The sequence below is a fragment of the Myripristis murdjan genome, chromosome 12, assembly GCF_902150065.1.
Source record: "Myripristis murdjan chromosome 12, fMyrMur1.1, whole genome shotgun sequence".
NCBI lineage: Eukaryota > Metazoa > Chordata > Actinopteri > Holocentriformes > Holocentridae > Myripristis > Myripristis murdjan.
In genome coordinates, this window is record NC_043991.1 from 20472527 (window position 1) to 20489800 (window position 17274).

General features: G+C 42.7%; 2 protein-coding genes across 2 annotated transcripts; one reads left to right on the plus strand and one right to left on the minus strand.

Moving 5' to 3' along the window:
* Positions 1 to 706: 706 nt before the first annotated feature.
* zdhhc8a (zDHHC palmitoyltransferase 8a) lies at positions 707 to 12727 on the minus strand. The gene is made up of 11 exons (XM_030065417.1): positions 12666 to 12727; positions 12398 to 12532; positions 5670 to 5791; positions 5378 to 5535; positions 4592 to 4764; positions 4013 to 4115; positions 3280 to 3371; positions 3049 to 3178; positions 2774 to 2888; positions 2530 to 2642; positions 707 to 2400 (listed from the first exon to the last, which is right to left on the minus strand). Exons 2-11 carry the CDS (start codon positions 12499 to 12501, stop codon positions 1120 to 1122), a joined length of 2391 nt encoding a protein of 796 aa, XP_029921277.1. The 5' UTR covers positions 12502 to 12532; positions 12666 to 12727; the 3' UTR covers positions 707 to 1119.
* A 1412-nt stretch (positions 12728 to 14139) lies between these two features.
* Positions 14140 to 15285, plus strand: ora5 (olfactory receptor class A related 5). The gene has a single exon (XM_030065612.1). It carries the CDS (start codon positions 14140 to 14142, stop codon positions 15283 to 15285), a length of 1146 nt encoding a protein of 381 aa, XP_029921472.1.
* Positions 15286 to 17274: the final 1989 nt, after the last annotated feature.

A 17274-nucleotide genomic window follows, 5' to 3' on the forward strand; every position in this document is an offset into this window, starting at 1 on the left:
CATTTTACATACAATAGCAACATCTACTGGATCATGGTGTCTACCCAACTTATATGACGTACACGGCACTACCACCTCCTGAAACTGTTCGCTAGAGGGTGCCATGTGCAAGCAGAGCACAGAGGAGGGCATTGCAGGGGCCGTCGAGCTTAACTCTTCCTCCACACTGCTGTGTTTCAATAAACTTAATAAGTTCTGGCTCTCTTGTTTCTTACCTTCTGTACTGTTGACTTTATGAGGAAAAATCCTGAAATACACTTTTTTAAAGCCATTATATAATTGTTGAAGTTCACTCTGGGGCTGAGTTTTAGATGTCAAGGGCTGCAGTGATGTAGTCTTCACACTTTTGACCTTGCTTACTATTTCCATAAACATGCTATCTATTCTACAATGAACAAAAATAATCTTGGGATACTGAAGGAATTATACAAGTATTAGAGATGCTGTTTTCACAGTGCAACTGAAATTAAAGCTGAATGTCTTTGAAAAAAGTTTGATGACCAAAGTCAAAATACAATTTCCCCTCTGCTGCTCGAGTTTCTTGTTTCTGTTACTTGCTTCTGTTCATATATCCGTGTTATTTCTTGTTTCTGCAACATGTTCACTGATGGCCATTCTCACTCTCGACAAAGCAGCAGACAGGTGACTTAAAAACAAGAACAAAAACAAAACAAGAAAAAAAAATTAACAAATCCATTTTATTTATACAAACAGCTACAAAATATTACTAAATAGGGATTTTTCATGGGGAGACAAATTAATTTGATCGTGCGGTATTAGATTGTTTCACAAGAGCAATATCAAAACATACAAACAAACAATAAGGTCATCAGTATTCTTCGCACAGCTCTTCTGCTTTGACTGAATTTATAGATCTCTCTCTGTCTGTAAGAGGAGGCACGACTTTTTGAATTAACAACAGTCAGGAGAAACTCATCATCATCATGTGTAAGAATATTGCAAAAAGTTTTCCCTTCATTGCACAATTCTGTTTCTCACACACCCTCCTACACAGGAACATCCCAGACAGCCTCTTATTTACAAAGCATTTGGGAGCTGTGAAGATTGCTGCTAACACTGCATAGAGGTGTTATTCACACCGTTAGAAACAAATATTTGTTATTTGAGGACCCCCAGGCTGACAGAGTCCTTCCCCTCTGAGGAGGAGGTGAGTGAAGATCGTTTTATGGTGCTGTAGGAGGTGTAGGACGATGCAGAGGAGGTGGAGGATGAGGGCATACGGGGCAGGGTGGATGCTGAGGAGGGGAGCGGCTGGGCCTGTCTGTCTGGAAGACAGTAGGCTGGAGAGGAGGACCGGCCCTTGCTCTGCAGGCTGCTGCTGCTGCTGCTGTGCAGAGGTGAACTCGACGTTTTTGGACCACGAGTGAGAGAAGACGTAGAGGAGCTAGAAAGAGGTGAACTCCTGATCCCATAACCAAGTATACCAGTACTCATTAGAAATTCCCGGGAGCCATAGGCCGGAGGGGTTGGTCCACGGGGTCGGACGTTGTCTGGAGGGAGGCTCCGCCTGCTAGGGATGTCGTAGACACCTGTGTCTGGGCCGTACAGGGCCTGGGATCTGGCGTGCAGACGCTGCAACCTCTCCCTCTCTTCCAGTTCCCTTCGCTCCTGGATAGATGCCATGATGGTTTTTGACAGGTTGTCGTAGCGCACAGCAGCCGACTTCTGAGGAGTCAAACCCTGCGGGCCGAGTTCTCGAGCAGACAGACTCTGTGACGTTATATCGCGCAAGGCCAGACCTGGCGGGGCGAGGTCACGCAGTGTTATGCCTTGGGGTGCGAGGTCCCTCGGCATTAGCCCTTGAAAAGAGGGAGAAGGTTCTCTTTGAATGAAGCCCTGTAAAGAAGGAGACGGATCTCTTGGGGTGAGACCTTGCATAGACGGAGAGGGGTCTCTGGGCTGGGGTGAATGTCTGGTGACCCCCAAAAACACTGGACTGTAGGCGTGAGGAGGAGGCCGCTGCACCATGGAGCCATCTGGGCCCAGGGTCATGAAGTGGGGATGGTAGCCCACTGGAGGCCCCCCTCTCTGTGCCATGAGCTGAGGGTCTGCAGGGCTGATGAGGTTATCATAAGAGAGGCTGCTGCTGCGGTTGGCGAGCACGTTAGAGGGGGAGAACATGGGGTTGGACATCAGCGCCTCAGAATGCATAGCGGGCAGCTGGGATTTGCTGCTGTGTCGATAGTTGTGTTTGAGTGTGAGGGAGCGGGAGTTGAGTGTCAGAGAGTTTAGCTGCAGCGGGCTGGAAACAGGATTGGTGGGGAAGCTGGGCTGGACGGGCAGAGGGTCCTGCTGTTTGGCTCTCCCAGGGCTGGGTTTCGAATCAGTTTTGAGGTCCGGACTTTTGTTACTTCCCTGCAGCTCCGATGTCTTCAGCAGCTAAACAACAACACAGACAGTATGCAACAATTTCAGTCAGAGACCGGTCAAATTACCTCCAAAATCGAGGATTCCGATTCCTACACTATAACAAAAGATTTTTTATTAATAGCTGAGTTATAAAAACACCTGCTCTGGAGGAATGGGTGATGAGCCTCTGGATATCGCCTCCAGGACCGGTCGCAGCTGTGGCACAGTTGGAATGGATGCAGGAATGATGCTTTTGGTGTGGTGTCCCATCTCTGGAAAAGAGGTTACGCTGTGACTACTGACTGAAAATGATTCATACAGTGGCAGCTTATGAACATAAGATCTAGGCAGATATAGCAAGTCAGTGCTGTGTGTGGCTATAAAAGTATATGAGTGATAGTACCGTCCAGGGCGGCTAGCTGGCTCTTCAGCAGAGCGTGGTCTGGTTTGGGCGGCAGCGGTGGTGGAGTGTTGAGCCGTTTGATGTTTGACAAGTCGACGCTGCCAGCTGAGGAGCCCTGGCAGAGGCAAAAACAGGAGCACATGAAAGAACTGATCATAGCCCTCAATCATCGGCACGACTATCGTCAGATCAAGATATGTGAGGAATTATTACTCAAATTTAATGACTGGAAAATGCTAGTAATTGGTGGGAAGGCATAATTGATGCATGCATACTTTATTTTGCAGATCGGAGCTCTGGATCCCGTTGTCCCTGACCTTCATTGGGATCTGCCTCTCGATCTCTGGTCTCAGGAAGGGAGGCTGGACTCTGACTGCTGGTTTCTTACAGGCCCTCTCTGTGTAGCTGGTGTGACAGAACAGAGAGAACACAGTGACAGTAAGTTATAGGTTTATCTTAATCTACTGTGTTTATCTGCTGTGCATGAAGCAGAAAAAGTCTCTTACTTTGGAGACATGGGGCTGCAAATCAGATACTCCAGGTTGCTGCAACAGCCTCGTGTGAAAGGATTTACTCCTCCTTGAAACTTCCCCGTTACCTGTGGAAACAAAAGTATAACATAATTATTTTATATTTAAACCCTTTGAAATAGATTAAGCATTAGTGGTATTTTAATTCTCTGGGCAAAATAGCAATATTATAACGATATCATGATTTGAGACTAGACATCATCCTCGATTTTAGATATCTTAATATCATGAGATGGCATAAGTGTTGTCTGCATGACAGTAAAGAGATGTAGTTTTCTGAACTTATCAAACTGTTCCAGCTTGTTCATAATATCCAAATTACTGATGACTGTTTATCAAAAATCTTATTCGTAAATATCTTATGAAAACACCAATAGTCACACTTGCAATATCATCGCAATATCAGTATCAAGGTACTTGGTCAAAAACACCATATTTGATTTATTCCCTGTCACCCAGCCCTAGTTGTAAACATCTTATACTGTAATCATTAATAAACAACTATAAACAAGTAGAAACCGTTTTCACGCATGGATGCAGGCTCACTATTTGGCAAGTTCAAGTTGCTGGTGAACTGTTGCAGATCTTTTCTGTTAAATTTCGCTGGAGGCTTGGCTTATTGGTGCCACTCAACAATACAGCTACCCTCACAGTGAGCCTGCATCGATGTGTGAAGGCGTATGTATGTGTTACAGACAGTCAGACTGACTTGTTCGTTGGTGGTGCGTCCTCTGGAGACCAGGTACAGATGAAATCCAGTCAGGCCGAGCACTGGGATGAAAAACAGCCCTGATATACTAATCACCACCAAACTAGACGTACTGTCAAGGAAAACGTGTTGCATCAGTCTCAGTGTGAATCATACACTTCTACACACATAAATGCACACACAGATACACACACAGTGAGTATGTGTTAGGGCTGCAGAATTAATGACAATATTATCGAAACTACAACATGCCCAAGTGCAATATCCAAATCGCAGGAGCTGCAATTTTTTGATAAAGGTAAAATGTGTGACAAAATATTGTTGTAATTAAAGTTTTATGGCGCTACAGAGAGATCCTGGCCCACAAATTGTATTCTCCAGGTGTAAGAAAACATGTTGGTACAGACTCCAGCAAAAATCATATCGTCATTTTAATATTTTTGGGTGAAAATGAAAATGATTATTCCTACTAAAATCGTGAATCATATTTTTCAATTTTTTTTCCAATTTTTTTTTCAATTTTTCATTTTTTTTTTTTTTTGGTGTCATATGGTTCAGCGCTGGTATGTGTGAGGATACGTGACAGTGCAGTGCAGCTTCCACAGGTCCTCCATGTGGTTCAGGACATACAGGAGGCCGAAAGTGAAGACGCCCACCATGTGCACCGTCAGCGACAACAGAAACAGGAAGAAGTAGCGGTAGTTCCGCCTCCCGATGCAGTTGTTCACCCAGGGGCAGTGATGATCAAAGTCCTACAAGCAGTTTCATGAAAAACACAAATGATCGAGGGACAAGACTCCCCCCAAAAAAGGACAACAGAATAAACCTCTAACACTGAGGCCATGCTGTCAAATATCTTGCAGCAACAGTGTTAAGTAGACAGAAGAGTACATGGTCATTGAGTACAGCACTAATGATGCAACCAAAAAGCAAGCGCTCACTGGAGGATCAGTAACGTCTGGAATATTAACTGTGCTGTCTAAATATACTTTGTTTCACACAGGCTGTCTGAACCCTTTTCAGATTTCATTTCTGCAGAGACCACAAAGGATCTGAGAAAAGGATTAACCTGATTAATGGGATCTCTCTCCCTCCCTCCATCACCCTCTGTCCATCATTCTCTCTGGAAAAAAAAATCCCTCTTTATTTACTCCTGTCCACACACTGATACACTCTTTCCCCCACTCTTTTAAGCCCTGCTCGCTCTCCTCTTTCCCTCCGTCCATCCATGTCCTTTATTTTCTTGCCCTTGCCACTCAATTCATCGCCTGATTTTTTTTCCACACCCTCCGGTTTTGCTGTTGTTGATCTCCTTGTCCCTTCCTCCTCTTATCCCTCTATCTGTCCATCCCTCCCTGCACTAACCTCCACACAGTGATCGCAGACGCTGCAGTGGGAGCAGCGTGGGGGTCTGTAGAAATGGCACGAAGCACACCACTTCATCCGGACTTGGACCCCCTTCACATCCACGTTCTTATACAGCGGAGCCCGGAAGTCGTCATCCTTGTCCTCATCCTCGTTAGCTGGAACACAGCAAATCCAGTTGAAAGTACATATAAAACCATAAATGACAATAGCTAACACTCTGACAAAACTTCAAATATAAAAAAAAAAAAAAAGGATCTTTCGCAAAAGTAAAACAACTTTGTCTACTAACCCATTGGGAGTACACCTGCATCCATAAAGGTTGCCATGGTGAAGTTGGCCATCACAAAAAGGAAGAGGATGGCACAGCATGGTGGCACAGCGGGGGAGACGGTCACAGCCAGCCACGGGCAGCTGCATGCACACAGGACAAAGTGTGTATGAGAGACTTTTTTTTTTTTTTACTGTATCTGCTTCTCATTCATTCAAAGGACATTATTTTTTAGATTAAATTCTTAGGGCCAGCCTTTGTCCCATAAAGTGTTTTCTGGAAATGGGAAATGCTATCGTTCACAAGACTTGTCGTTCATCTGATTGATTGAACATGAAATGCAAGATAATTCAGAATTAACAGGAGCCAAGGATTAAATGATTTGTCGATGGTTTCTGCAATAGAAGAACTCGTCACACTACACGCTGCACGCTGGAACTGAGCTGTACACATGCAGTGGCTTAAATGATGTGGAAACCATAATCTGAAATATCATTTTGCAGCCTCTTGTGAATCATCAACTTGATAAACATGACAGCAGCACGCAGGCACCACAGAGTGACCACAGTGTGAAGCTGAAGATACCAGTTGGATATGACTCCCTACATTACTGCTGAAGATGGGAAAACCAAAAAGCTCTCACAAGATTGTTTATGTAAAAGGATATGAAATGCAAATATCTGCTTTTTGTCTTGAACAGTGGAGCCACAATACACTGTAGCATAGCCATAATAAACTTACAAAGGAGTTTACTCAGTGTCTTTAGATGAGAAAAAAAATAAATGAAGAAAAAAATATTGTTAAATTTAAAGTTTTTTTTGTGATATGAACTGATTAAAGGACAATTAATCTGTAAATTGTATAAGTCAAGACTATTTGATTTGTATAGCTCAATATCACACATTTGCTTCAAGGGGCTTCGCATCAATACAACCTCCTCTGTCCTTAGACCCTCACATTGGATGAGGGAAAAAAAACACTTTAATGGGGTGGGGGAAAAAAAGTCAAGAACCACCACAGATTCTCTAAACTGCCTTCCTCAGACTTTTGACATGGAAAAGCTGTTAAAGTTGGTGTGATGTCAACTCTGAGAGAAACATTATATCTTCCCCCTCGCATCTCAGCTGCTGTAGAGATGTTGACTTAAACTGAATGGGAGTATGATTATATCTCTTCAGTGTGAGATTAGAGGGTGGGGAAATGTAATCAGGTTATAGTGGTAGACGGGACGGTTCACTGGATTATATTAACTGGGATTGATTGAATGGCACATTTTAACCTATATTCTGTGTGGGAATTTTCATATATAAAGAGTTAAAAGTCGCGCACAAAATCATAGCATAGTAATTAATCTATATAGGTAATACACACAGTGTAACGCAGTGACAATAGCTGTAAAACTGATAAGAGTAAGGCCCAGGTGAACATGTGAAATTGATTTACTTCACAACATTTCCATACAAATTTATCAGCATTCACTTAAAGTGCCGGGAAGTCATCAGCACCTCTGAATGATAAACCCAATGGAATGCGTTCCGATTAAAAGTGAAAACTGAAACAAATTTAAGAACCGTGCACCTCAATCATAGGCCTTATCCAAGTGTAATTCCAATCCCCCCAAACCCCCCGGCCGGTTTTAGGTCGTGGGGGGAGGGGGAACACCCCCCAGAGGAATGCCTAGTGATGCCATGCCAGCTGCAAACCTAGTAATCCCTGGATTATGAACTCTGGATTACAGACCATTCTGCCCGTCCGGTGCATTGTGGAATCCTCACATTAGACGCCAAACACACACGGTGCATGCAGGCAAGACTCGCCATACATCACACAGCACCCTATACTGCCACGGGATAAGCCCAATAGATTCAGTCGATTCAGTCTGTGATTGCAAAAGCCCCCCTCCCACAATGAGACAGTTACAGCACTCATAACCTTGGTTTTGGACACATAGTTGATGAGCAAACACTGGAAAATAAAACTGGATTTTCGACGTAAATCTAGACAAATTTAACCATAATCAAATTATGAAGATCTAAACAAACAGTGCTCAGTGCTACAAAAAGATTAAGGAGCATAACATGATCCCCCTAAAGCTGGTGCTTAGGATTTGTATCCAAGTCGTTTTTACTAAATATGGTCATGTTTGACATGTTCTTAAACTGACCCAGCTGATCATTTATATTAGGCCAGCCATGTAGCTACCTCTGTGTAACAGCGCTCCTTCCATCATACCATAAAAGATATTTATAGCTTCAGTGAAGCCCACTTAAAAAGGTTAATTCAGAGGGATTAGCTGACTAATATCTTCTTAATTCTAGATTATTCTTTAAAATATTTTTAACTCATTATCTTGTCCAGATTAGATCCTTTCTTCCTTCCCAACCTCCTTTACAGTGAGATCTATCAAAGACTTTGACTTTAAATCAGCAAATTCTGTTTGCCAATGCTGAGGCTGCATGCATGACCACTTTGTTGGCGTCAGTGATTAAGCAAAGTGACTGAGGTCCACATTGCTCCGTCGATAAAGTTCTTTATCCCTTAGTTCAAAGGGCTAAGTTAATTTATTCTTTTTTAACCAGTTTTTTAACCAGTCTGTTTGCCGGTTTTGCTACACTGACAGTAAAATTCTCAAAATGGTGAGGTTACAATTACAAAACAACAAGCCAAATAAGCTCGCTCCAGAGTGCAGATGAAACAGAGAAGGTGAAGGGAGCCTGTAAGAGGTCATCCCACTGATTTCTTGTGGAAGGGATTACAGTGCGGATGCCTGTGCACGGCCCGCCCGCCTCCATCATCGGTTTGAGACCATCTGGACAGCAGGGCAGGACAGTTCATTACACTACAGTGTGGCAAGACAAGCCCCAGCTAATGAAACAGCCCAGGCCGAGCTGTATTAAATCACACAGAACGGTAAGCTGCTCTGCAATCTGCACGCTGCCCCTCATCCCAGCAGTGGGTCAGTGGCACAGCCGCCTCACCATCGGTCAAGCAGCGAGCTCAGCGCTGCTGGCAGCCGAGGCTCCTTCGACAGGCTGAGATTTGTCGCTGTTATTGTTGGAGGATGTGTGGAATATAGTAAAAAGGCTGATAAAAGTTAGAATTTGTCAAATATCTCAGTACACAACATCAACAGTGCACAACTCCATTCAGACATTGAGTATTACTGAAGTGTACATACATCAGCTGGGCACAACACTACAGTGAAATCTTATTTATCTGGATCTCAGCCTGCTGAAGGGCCAGTTTACTGAGCTGGCAGAAAGAGCAAGACATGGCTAACGGGAGTCAGCGGGTTCAATTCTGCCTCAAGTCATCCACCCTCCCCTCCATCTTTCCTGCTTTAACTATATACAATAAAGACAAACTGTTTCTACAAATGTGCAAAAAATCAAATGTTAAAATCAACATGAATGTATGCTTTATATGTTGAATAAGCTTTGGCTCATTATTTCAGTACACCTAAACATCATGAGCACAATTTTGCCATTGGATAAACATGGTTCTCCTGGCCCTGTTAACATCCCTCAGACTAGGCATGGTGTTGCATAACTTATTCACCAAGACATTTCTGCAGAGGGGTTTGGTCTTTGTTGGGCGTAGGTGACCAGCCTGAGTTAACAATATGCAACAATAAGCACTAACGCTGAAAAAATATCAAGGCCAGAGGAACAAAAGCAGGAAGCGGCGGCTGATGAACCTTATCGGGCAAAGGAAGACTCAAAGCCTCCAGTTTAAAAGGTCCTTTTCCAACTCCGTCAAAGTTGCAGTGGAAATACAAACAGAAACATGCATGCACACACACACACACACACACACACACACACAAACACACACAAAACCCTACATGCAGACGCTGATCACTGCATGAACATTAGCAGCTATCCTCTGCCATTAGTTCATGAATAACATTATGTACCTGTATATTTGTATATGCATATTGTTGCTTATATTGCTTGTACTTCTTGTTACCTGCCAAAGGACTACGCATGTAAATGATCATTCTTGCTAACTCTGGCATGTTTACATCTTGTGTTTTATACTGGTGTTCATTAGCATGCTCTGTCAAATTCTCTGAACCAATTAAATAAATAAAAATAGTGAGGTTTACAGTAAGTGCATGCTTCCTCTGCCTTGTTCGAGTAAGCTGTTGACACATTTTAACTGACAGGCCAAAAGGAGGAGGTAAACTTGGGCAGCAGGAATATTGACAAGGCACTGCAATGTGTTAATGCATCTGAGAGCACTCCCAAGCAAAATCCCATGAGCACACGGGGCCTGACTGGCACTCACTTCTGACTCTGTGCTTCACAGCATCGCCATTGAAGGCCAGGTTGTTGTTATGACAGACGACAAGGAATGTCCCTTTCACTCAACGTTAGCAAGGTGAGGCTGAAGAGAATGTGGCACCTGTCCATCTCTGCTTTTAGAGGAAGGGAGACACTGCCACTGCAGACTTGGCAGACACGCAGGACAGGATATAAACGAGTTTTGCTCACACTACAGTGCAGCTATATTCAGTGGGGAATCACTGACGATTTTGCCCTAAAAGAAAATTATTCTAACTTCCTGTGGCATGCTGATCTGGACCGCCTTAAGTCTCTATGCCTCAGGATTACAAGCACCAACAAAGAGTCGGCCGGCTACAACAATACTATCTTGTTTGACTATCTAAGACACACAAGATAATCTAAACTGTAGATATTATGGCAGAATATTAAATTGTTAACCAATTAGCAGCTGAGAGTTTGGACTATTTTTTTTTTTCAGACAGCAGAAATATACTGAGCAGGCATTTTGAGACCTAGAGCCTGGAATTTAGAAATTTTAGACTTTATCCTGCTGGGCCGAGTTCATTAAAAAGCTTTACACGACATAAAGTCTTGATCATTTCAACCTTTAAAAAAGTCTAGCATACTAACAGCTACACACAATCGTGATCACACCATATTTACTTTCTTTATAGGTTTAAAGATATTGCCTGGTGAGCATTACGGGCCCAATTAGAGAAACCGATTCAATCCATCACATCAGCAACAATACAGACATACTAAACAAGCCTCACTCAGCCATAACCAGCAGCAGGTTAGATCAAAATATGCTTTAAATAAAGGATATGAGAGCAATGATTTCGCTTTTCATTGCCCTTATTCAATCACTTTCCCATCAGATGGTGATTTGTGCTCTTAAACCTTACAGAACATCTGTTTTAATATTGAAATATTAGGCGTAATGTCTGTTTAAACTGGCATTCATTAGATTAAAACTGTCTGACATGCTTAATTTTCCTAACATACAGTATAATCGCCAATTCTTCCCATCACTAAGGGTCTAAATTTGGTGTTTTACTTTACTGTAGGCACTATTAAGAAACAATTATGCAGCAGTGTGTGAAGTCCAGGACTAAAAGTTGCTTAGGGGTTCCAAGTGGCAGAGAAACCTATTTTGCTTTTTATAGCAAAATCCAGTCCAAAGAGGGCAATAGTAAATATTTAACAAGGCTTGGACACATCTTCAAATAGCTAATAGTAAATTCAAAGAAGTCAGAATCAATTTTCCCCAGATGGGGGGGATCACATGGTAGCCGCCAAAGGATCCTAATCCCATACTCCCAATCTGGTGGCAGAATCCAGCAGAAACAGTGATGGGCTGGAGAATACAGGAGAAACTAGGGCAGACGTGCTCGCTGAGGTCGAGGGTCAGTACACTTAGCACAGAGCTGCTGTGCTCGGCCTCCTCATGCAGTCGATCAATAGTGGAGACTTTCAGGTAACTCCATAATGAAAGGGAGTTCTTTAATTTCTAACTCTGGTCTGGCTTTTCCCTCATTCTTAATCAGGATTAAAATCCATAGAAACTGAATATTTCAAGAGAAGGTGGCTGTATGCAGTCTAGGAAATATGTTTGACTAACCTGCAGGCATCATTAACACTGGACTCTGGAGCAGAGGAGTGTTTCACTTATGGATGGATGCTAGTAATAACTTTTTCCTGCATGTCAGCCAGAACTAGTAAGAGGTGTGAGTCTATTCAGTCTACGCAAGTTTTCTCTTTCCTTGCAAATAGGGCAGAACAAGGACACTAAAATTACAGTATTAAAACATAACATGCAATCTGGCTGACTGATTCTTACATGCACTTTGTGTTAATTCAAAATAAATGCCATGTGCTGACTTGATTTCTTCCAAGATAGCCACAGATATGGTTAATAATGATTTTTGATACATGTTTATTGTGGGCAGCTTATTCCCATAAACTGAGTTTATACTCTGAGGCTGGACTGGAGTATGGAGCATATGGGCCGGCACCCAGACCACACTGAGAGCCAACCGGGTCAGACCCTACTAGCCCCTGGTGCGTCTGCCAACAGGGAGAGACTGGAGAAAAATAAGAAACGGCGCTATTTTCACATGTTTTGAAAAAATAATTTCCAAACAATCAGACTGTATTTTAATTTAGTTTCACCCACACAGCTTCTTTTGCATCGAGTCAGAGGATAAATTAAGATAGAAATGAATGCAGATGCGACAGAGGAATACACATAGTTGAGGTTTTTTTAAGTCTTTAAATGCAACTCCAGTCGAAAAATGAAAGGCAAGACAGTAAATGTGTTGTTTTGTTTTTTCTGGAGGAACACATGATGCACAGTGATGGATTGATGGATGGATGGAGATGGGTGATTCCGTCAATTGTGAGAGCTGTTCAGGGAAAACAAGCAGGGAAAACAAGCAACTTTTTCTGAGGTGAACTTACGTGAAGACGAAGAACAAGGTGGTGGATCCGACCAGGAGGCAGGCGGCGGTGGACACCGGGATGAGGGCGCTGGGCTTCGGTGTGTCGGCGCCGCTGCTGGGCATCCTGTCCTTCAGCAGGCATCAGAGGCTCATCCTAACCAAAGCAACAAGACACACTGGTGAGTGCCCGTCCGTGTCCCCCCCTCCTGCGTCCAGCATGAGGCACAGCACCGGGACAGAAGCCTGGAAAAACAAGAGAAACACCGCTCAACAAGCTCACTGCTTACTCCTGAGTCCCACCGGTCGCTCCCGGCCAAGCGGCAGCCGCAGATCCCGGCTCCGGTTTGTCCTGAAGGTGGAGCTTCACTGGGGAGTGACGTGAGCCGCCACTACACTGGCCCGGGATCCCCCACTCAGTGTGGGAGACACAAACAAACAAACAAACAAACAAACAAACAAACAAACAGGACACATCGCATTATTTCTGAAACTTTTTACCCAAACATTTGATCATTTCAGTCAGCATCAAGCTTCTTTTTTTTCTTTTTTCTTTTTTTTTTTTTACACTTATTTATTTTTATTTTATTTTATTTTATTTTGTTTTTTATGTACTCCACCGCAAGTGTAGAACATTTACAGCGAATTCAGTGTATGTTATTATTTCTGGCACTTTTTATCCACACCATTTAAATAATTTCGGTCAGGATGAAGCCTCTTTTTGCACCTTTGATCTGATTTTTGGGACTTATTTTATTTTATTTTATCTTGTCTTATTTTATTTATCCCACCAAACGTGTCCAATATTTACAGTGAATTCAGAATAGATACATTATTTCTGGCACTTTTATATTTACACCATTTAAATAATTTCAGTCAGGATCAAGCCCCTTTTTGCCCCACTGACCTGATTTTTAGGCCTTTGTATTTAATTTAATTTAATTTAATTTAATTTAATTTAATTTAATTTTATTTTATTTTATTTTATTTTATTTTATTTTATTTTATTTTATTAGCTTATGCTTTATTTTATTTTATTTTATTTACCACCCCACAAGTGCACAATCTTTACAGTGAATATTTTGTGACAGTATAATAGTTGTGTGAGCAATAAGAATAACAATGCCAACAGCAATAACAATATAAACTAAAGGTATGTACATAAAGCCCTTTTCCCATGTTGATCAGAAATGTCATTATATCATTATGCAGGTCATCAGTGGTCAGGCGGTTGTGTCTGCCCACTTCTGTTAGTTCAGTTGACTTTGTAGTTTACATCAGGGTTTTACATTAGCATCAGAATGAATGGTCTGGTTGGCATTAGATGGCAAACTTTGAATGTACCTGATACCCCTGATAATATATGAACTCACACTTCGCTTGTGGTTGGACTCTGGTGTCTCTTCAGGGACTTCCACAATTGCTCTTGACTAATTGGAGATCATCTGTTTACTCCCTGTGTCCTCAATTAGTTTAGTCATGATATTAACTTTCCGAGCTTGGTCAGCTATCTGATGGACCTACCATTCAAAAAGGGGAAAAAAACATAGCAGTCTCACTGGGACCTACTGGTGAAAAAATAGTAAGACCAGGTGTGATTGGGCTGGGCTTGTTATCCTCCCCTATAAATATCCAAAGCATCACAGCCTGCAAGGCTACAGGGAGAGCCCAGAGCAGGAGAGCTGTGAGGCCAGGTATCACTGTGTCAAAATACTAGGTCTTTGACAGTGAAGATCAAGTGAGGACACTGCTACTTGTCTAGTGATGGATGCAGAAGAGTGGATTGAATCCATCGTCAGAGCACTCATGTTCCTGGCGGGAGTCCTGGGAAATAACTGGTTGGCTATCCGCTCTCTGCCTGGGCATAAATCCTCAATCCGCACCAACGAGGTCCTGTTCATCAACCTGGCTATTTCCAACCTCATCACCAACTACCTGGTGGACCTGCCTGACACCATGGCTGATTTTGAAGACCGATGGTTCCTGGGAGAAACTTACTGCGGCGTGTTTCGTTTCTGCTCTGACCTATCAGAGACCAGCAGCATCTACTCCACCTTCTTCATCAGTGTGTTCTGGTACCAGAAGCTGGTCGGCTCCCTGAAACGGGGAGGTGCACCCGTGCAGCTGGACAGCCTTCGCTTGATAGCCTGTCTGCTGGCTGGAAGCTGGATGCTGGCCATAGCCTTCAGCATCCCACACTTCTTCTTTGTCACAGTGGAGGCGACAAACGACAGCCATGAAGACTGCATAGACGTCTTCCCTAATGCGGTTGCGAGGCAAACCTATGACATATTGTATTTAACTTTGGCTAATGCCGTCCCGATTGCTGGGATAGTGTATTCCAGCATCCAGATCGTCATCACTCTGCTGCAAAACAAGAGACGCATAAATGGTCATAAGTCTGACAACACCAAAGATACCGGTAAAGACAACAGCAAAGGTCCTGGAAATAAAACTGAGAACAGCCTCAGTACCGTTGATGGCCCAGGAGCTTCTCCTGATTACAGAGCTTCTCCATCCCTTACCAACATCCACACTGGGGTGCCAAGTCTTTCCTGTTCTGATGAGGGCCCCCCAGGTCACACCTCCTCCAGCGCTCCTCTCTGCGCTGAAGCCAGCACCGAGAACAGAGCTGGAGCTCCTTCAAGTCTTTCAAGGCCCAGCCAGCCGCCCGCCAAGCCCACTCAAAGCTCAAGCACTCAGGTCAGGGCGGCCAAGAGTGTGGTGGCTGTAGCCAGCGTGTTCCTGGTCTGCTGGCTGAGTCATCTCCTTCTGCGCATCACCAACAACATCCACACCTCGTCACTCATAGTGGAGGTGGCCAGTTATGTTGCAGCCTCCTACACCTGCATCATCCCTTACATTTTCCTGCATGGAGTGAAAAAACTGTCTTGCTCTTGCAGGAGATAAACTCGGTGTGTTGGCCTGTTAGGTTGCTCTTTGAGGAACATCAACAATAACCTGGTTTTACTTTGAAAGAGTCTTTTACTGTCACCCAACAGTAACTTTGAACCGGATTTGTATAATTAAACTTACAATATACAGTAGGTTTATCTCATCTCACAAAGCAGATATGACAAAAGGCAAAAAAAAAAAAAAAATTACCTGTAACGTCTTAGGTCTCTGAATTTTTTATCCGGTTGTGTTGCATCATAAAATCTTTGCTGGTGATCTTAACATCCACACCACTGACACATCAAATGAATTTTAAAACATTACAGAGTCCTTAATTTAACATCCAACCATGGTCATACCTTAACATTTAGGTTTTTGGTTTTTGTTGTTGTGTGAAAAACATGCATTTTTTTTAATTAGTCTGAGAGGTTTTGAGAAGGTTTAATAAGACTATTTGATTGCAGAATTTTCCACAAAAGACCACAACTCTTAAATTAAAGTTAAAGTCTACCATAAGTCTACTATTCACTCATACATCAGTGGTCTCGTTTCTTAATTCTAGTCCTATAATATCCCACCTAAACTGCCTGTTAAATCTCACTTGCTCCTCTTTAATGCTTAAAAGTAAATCCGGCAGAGTATTGTGAAGCAGCTTAACAAAGGGAAACGTGAAGAGAAGCCAAGCTCCTGGTCCATTACCATCATCTGAGGGCCTTATTGTCATGTATCCAAAAAATTAAACACGCAAGAACAAATAATTTCTCTGTGTTGATGTCTACCAGTCAGCAGAATCCCAGGTCTGTGTTGAGGACTACAGTTGTGAACCCTGCTGCCCTGTGAATTTTTGTTTTAACTTTCTTTTTAGATAAGACTAACAACATCACGTCTGCAATTTCCTGCTCCGCTTTTTCTATTGATGTACCCCGTCCTCATCCATATACTTAGCATCTAAATACTGTACTCTTTAAAAAAAGAAAAGAAAAGAAAAGAAGTCCATTTCGCGTAAGACAAACTGCTCTCATAAGGGTTGCAAACGGTATCTTGATAAAAGCCGATGCAGACGAGTCTTTTTGCAGCTTGTGTCCAACGATCTCTCTCCTCATGTGTCACCACAAGGCTCAGCTCTCGGACAAACTTTATTCTTTTGATGTGTGCTTCCTCTAGGTCACTTCACAAGGCAGCATTTGATCTCGTTCTTTCACTGCTGATGACACCCAGTTGTACATCTCAGTCAGGCTAAGCAAACTGAAGTGTCTGACATTTTAATAATTCAGACGTTACTGTTGCCCTCAGTGTGCATGTTTGGACCTGCTCTCTGATTTATCCACACATGAGGAGCTTAGAAGTTATGTGATGTGAGCCTTATTTGTGGGAAACATACTAAAAACCATGTTCAGTAGTAAGTAAAATGACAGATAAAAGGAGAAGTAGCCAGATAAAAGGGATGCCGCTGGATAAAAGTATGTTTTAAGAAGTAAATGCTGGTCCTCTGAACTTGGGAACACTGCAGATATCAGATCTGACTTTAATAGAGAGGATTATACACACTTTAATGTCATCTTACTTTGATTACTGCAGCGCTGTCACTGAAACAAATGCATGTGACACAGCTGCGGTGTTTTCAAAATTTATACAGAGCTTATTGAAAAATGACTGATTACTTTTAAGGCTTTGCATGGCTTGGCTGGCAGTTGTCTTTCTGAACCTCTGATCCCTTATGAACTTTATGCTGTTCCTGTCTCGGGGATGAACAGGATCGAGCCGTCACATCTTTCAGGCTTTGGGGGAAAAAAGTAGTGGAGACGCTCAGGCTTGCAGAGCCAGAATCACTTTAAAATTACCTCTTAAAAACACATTTTATCAGAGGGCTTTTCTATTTTTCATCTACATTGCATCATCTGTCATTTTACTGGTGCTGTTTGTTGCATCCCTGTGGCTGAGACTATTTATTTCTAACATTTTATCACTGGTTCACCTACTTGTTGTTTCAGTGATTTATTTGCT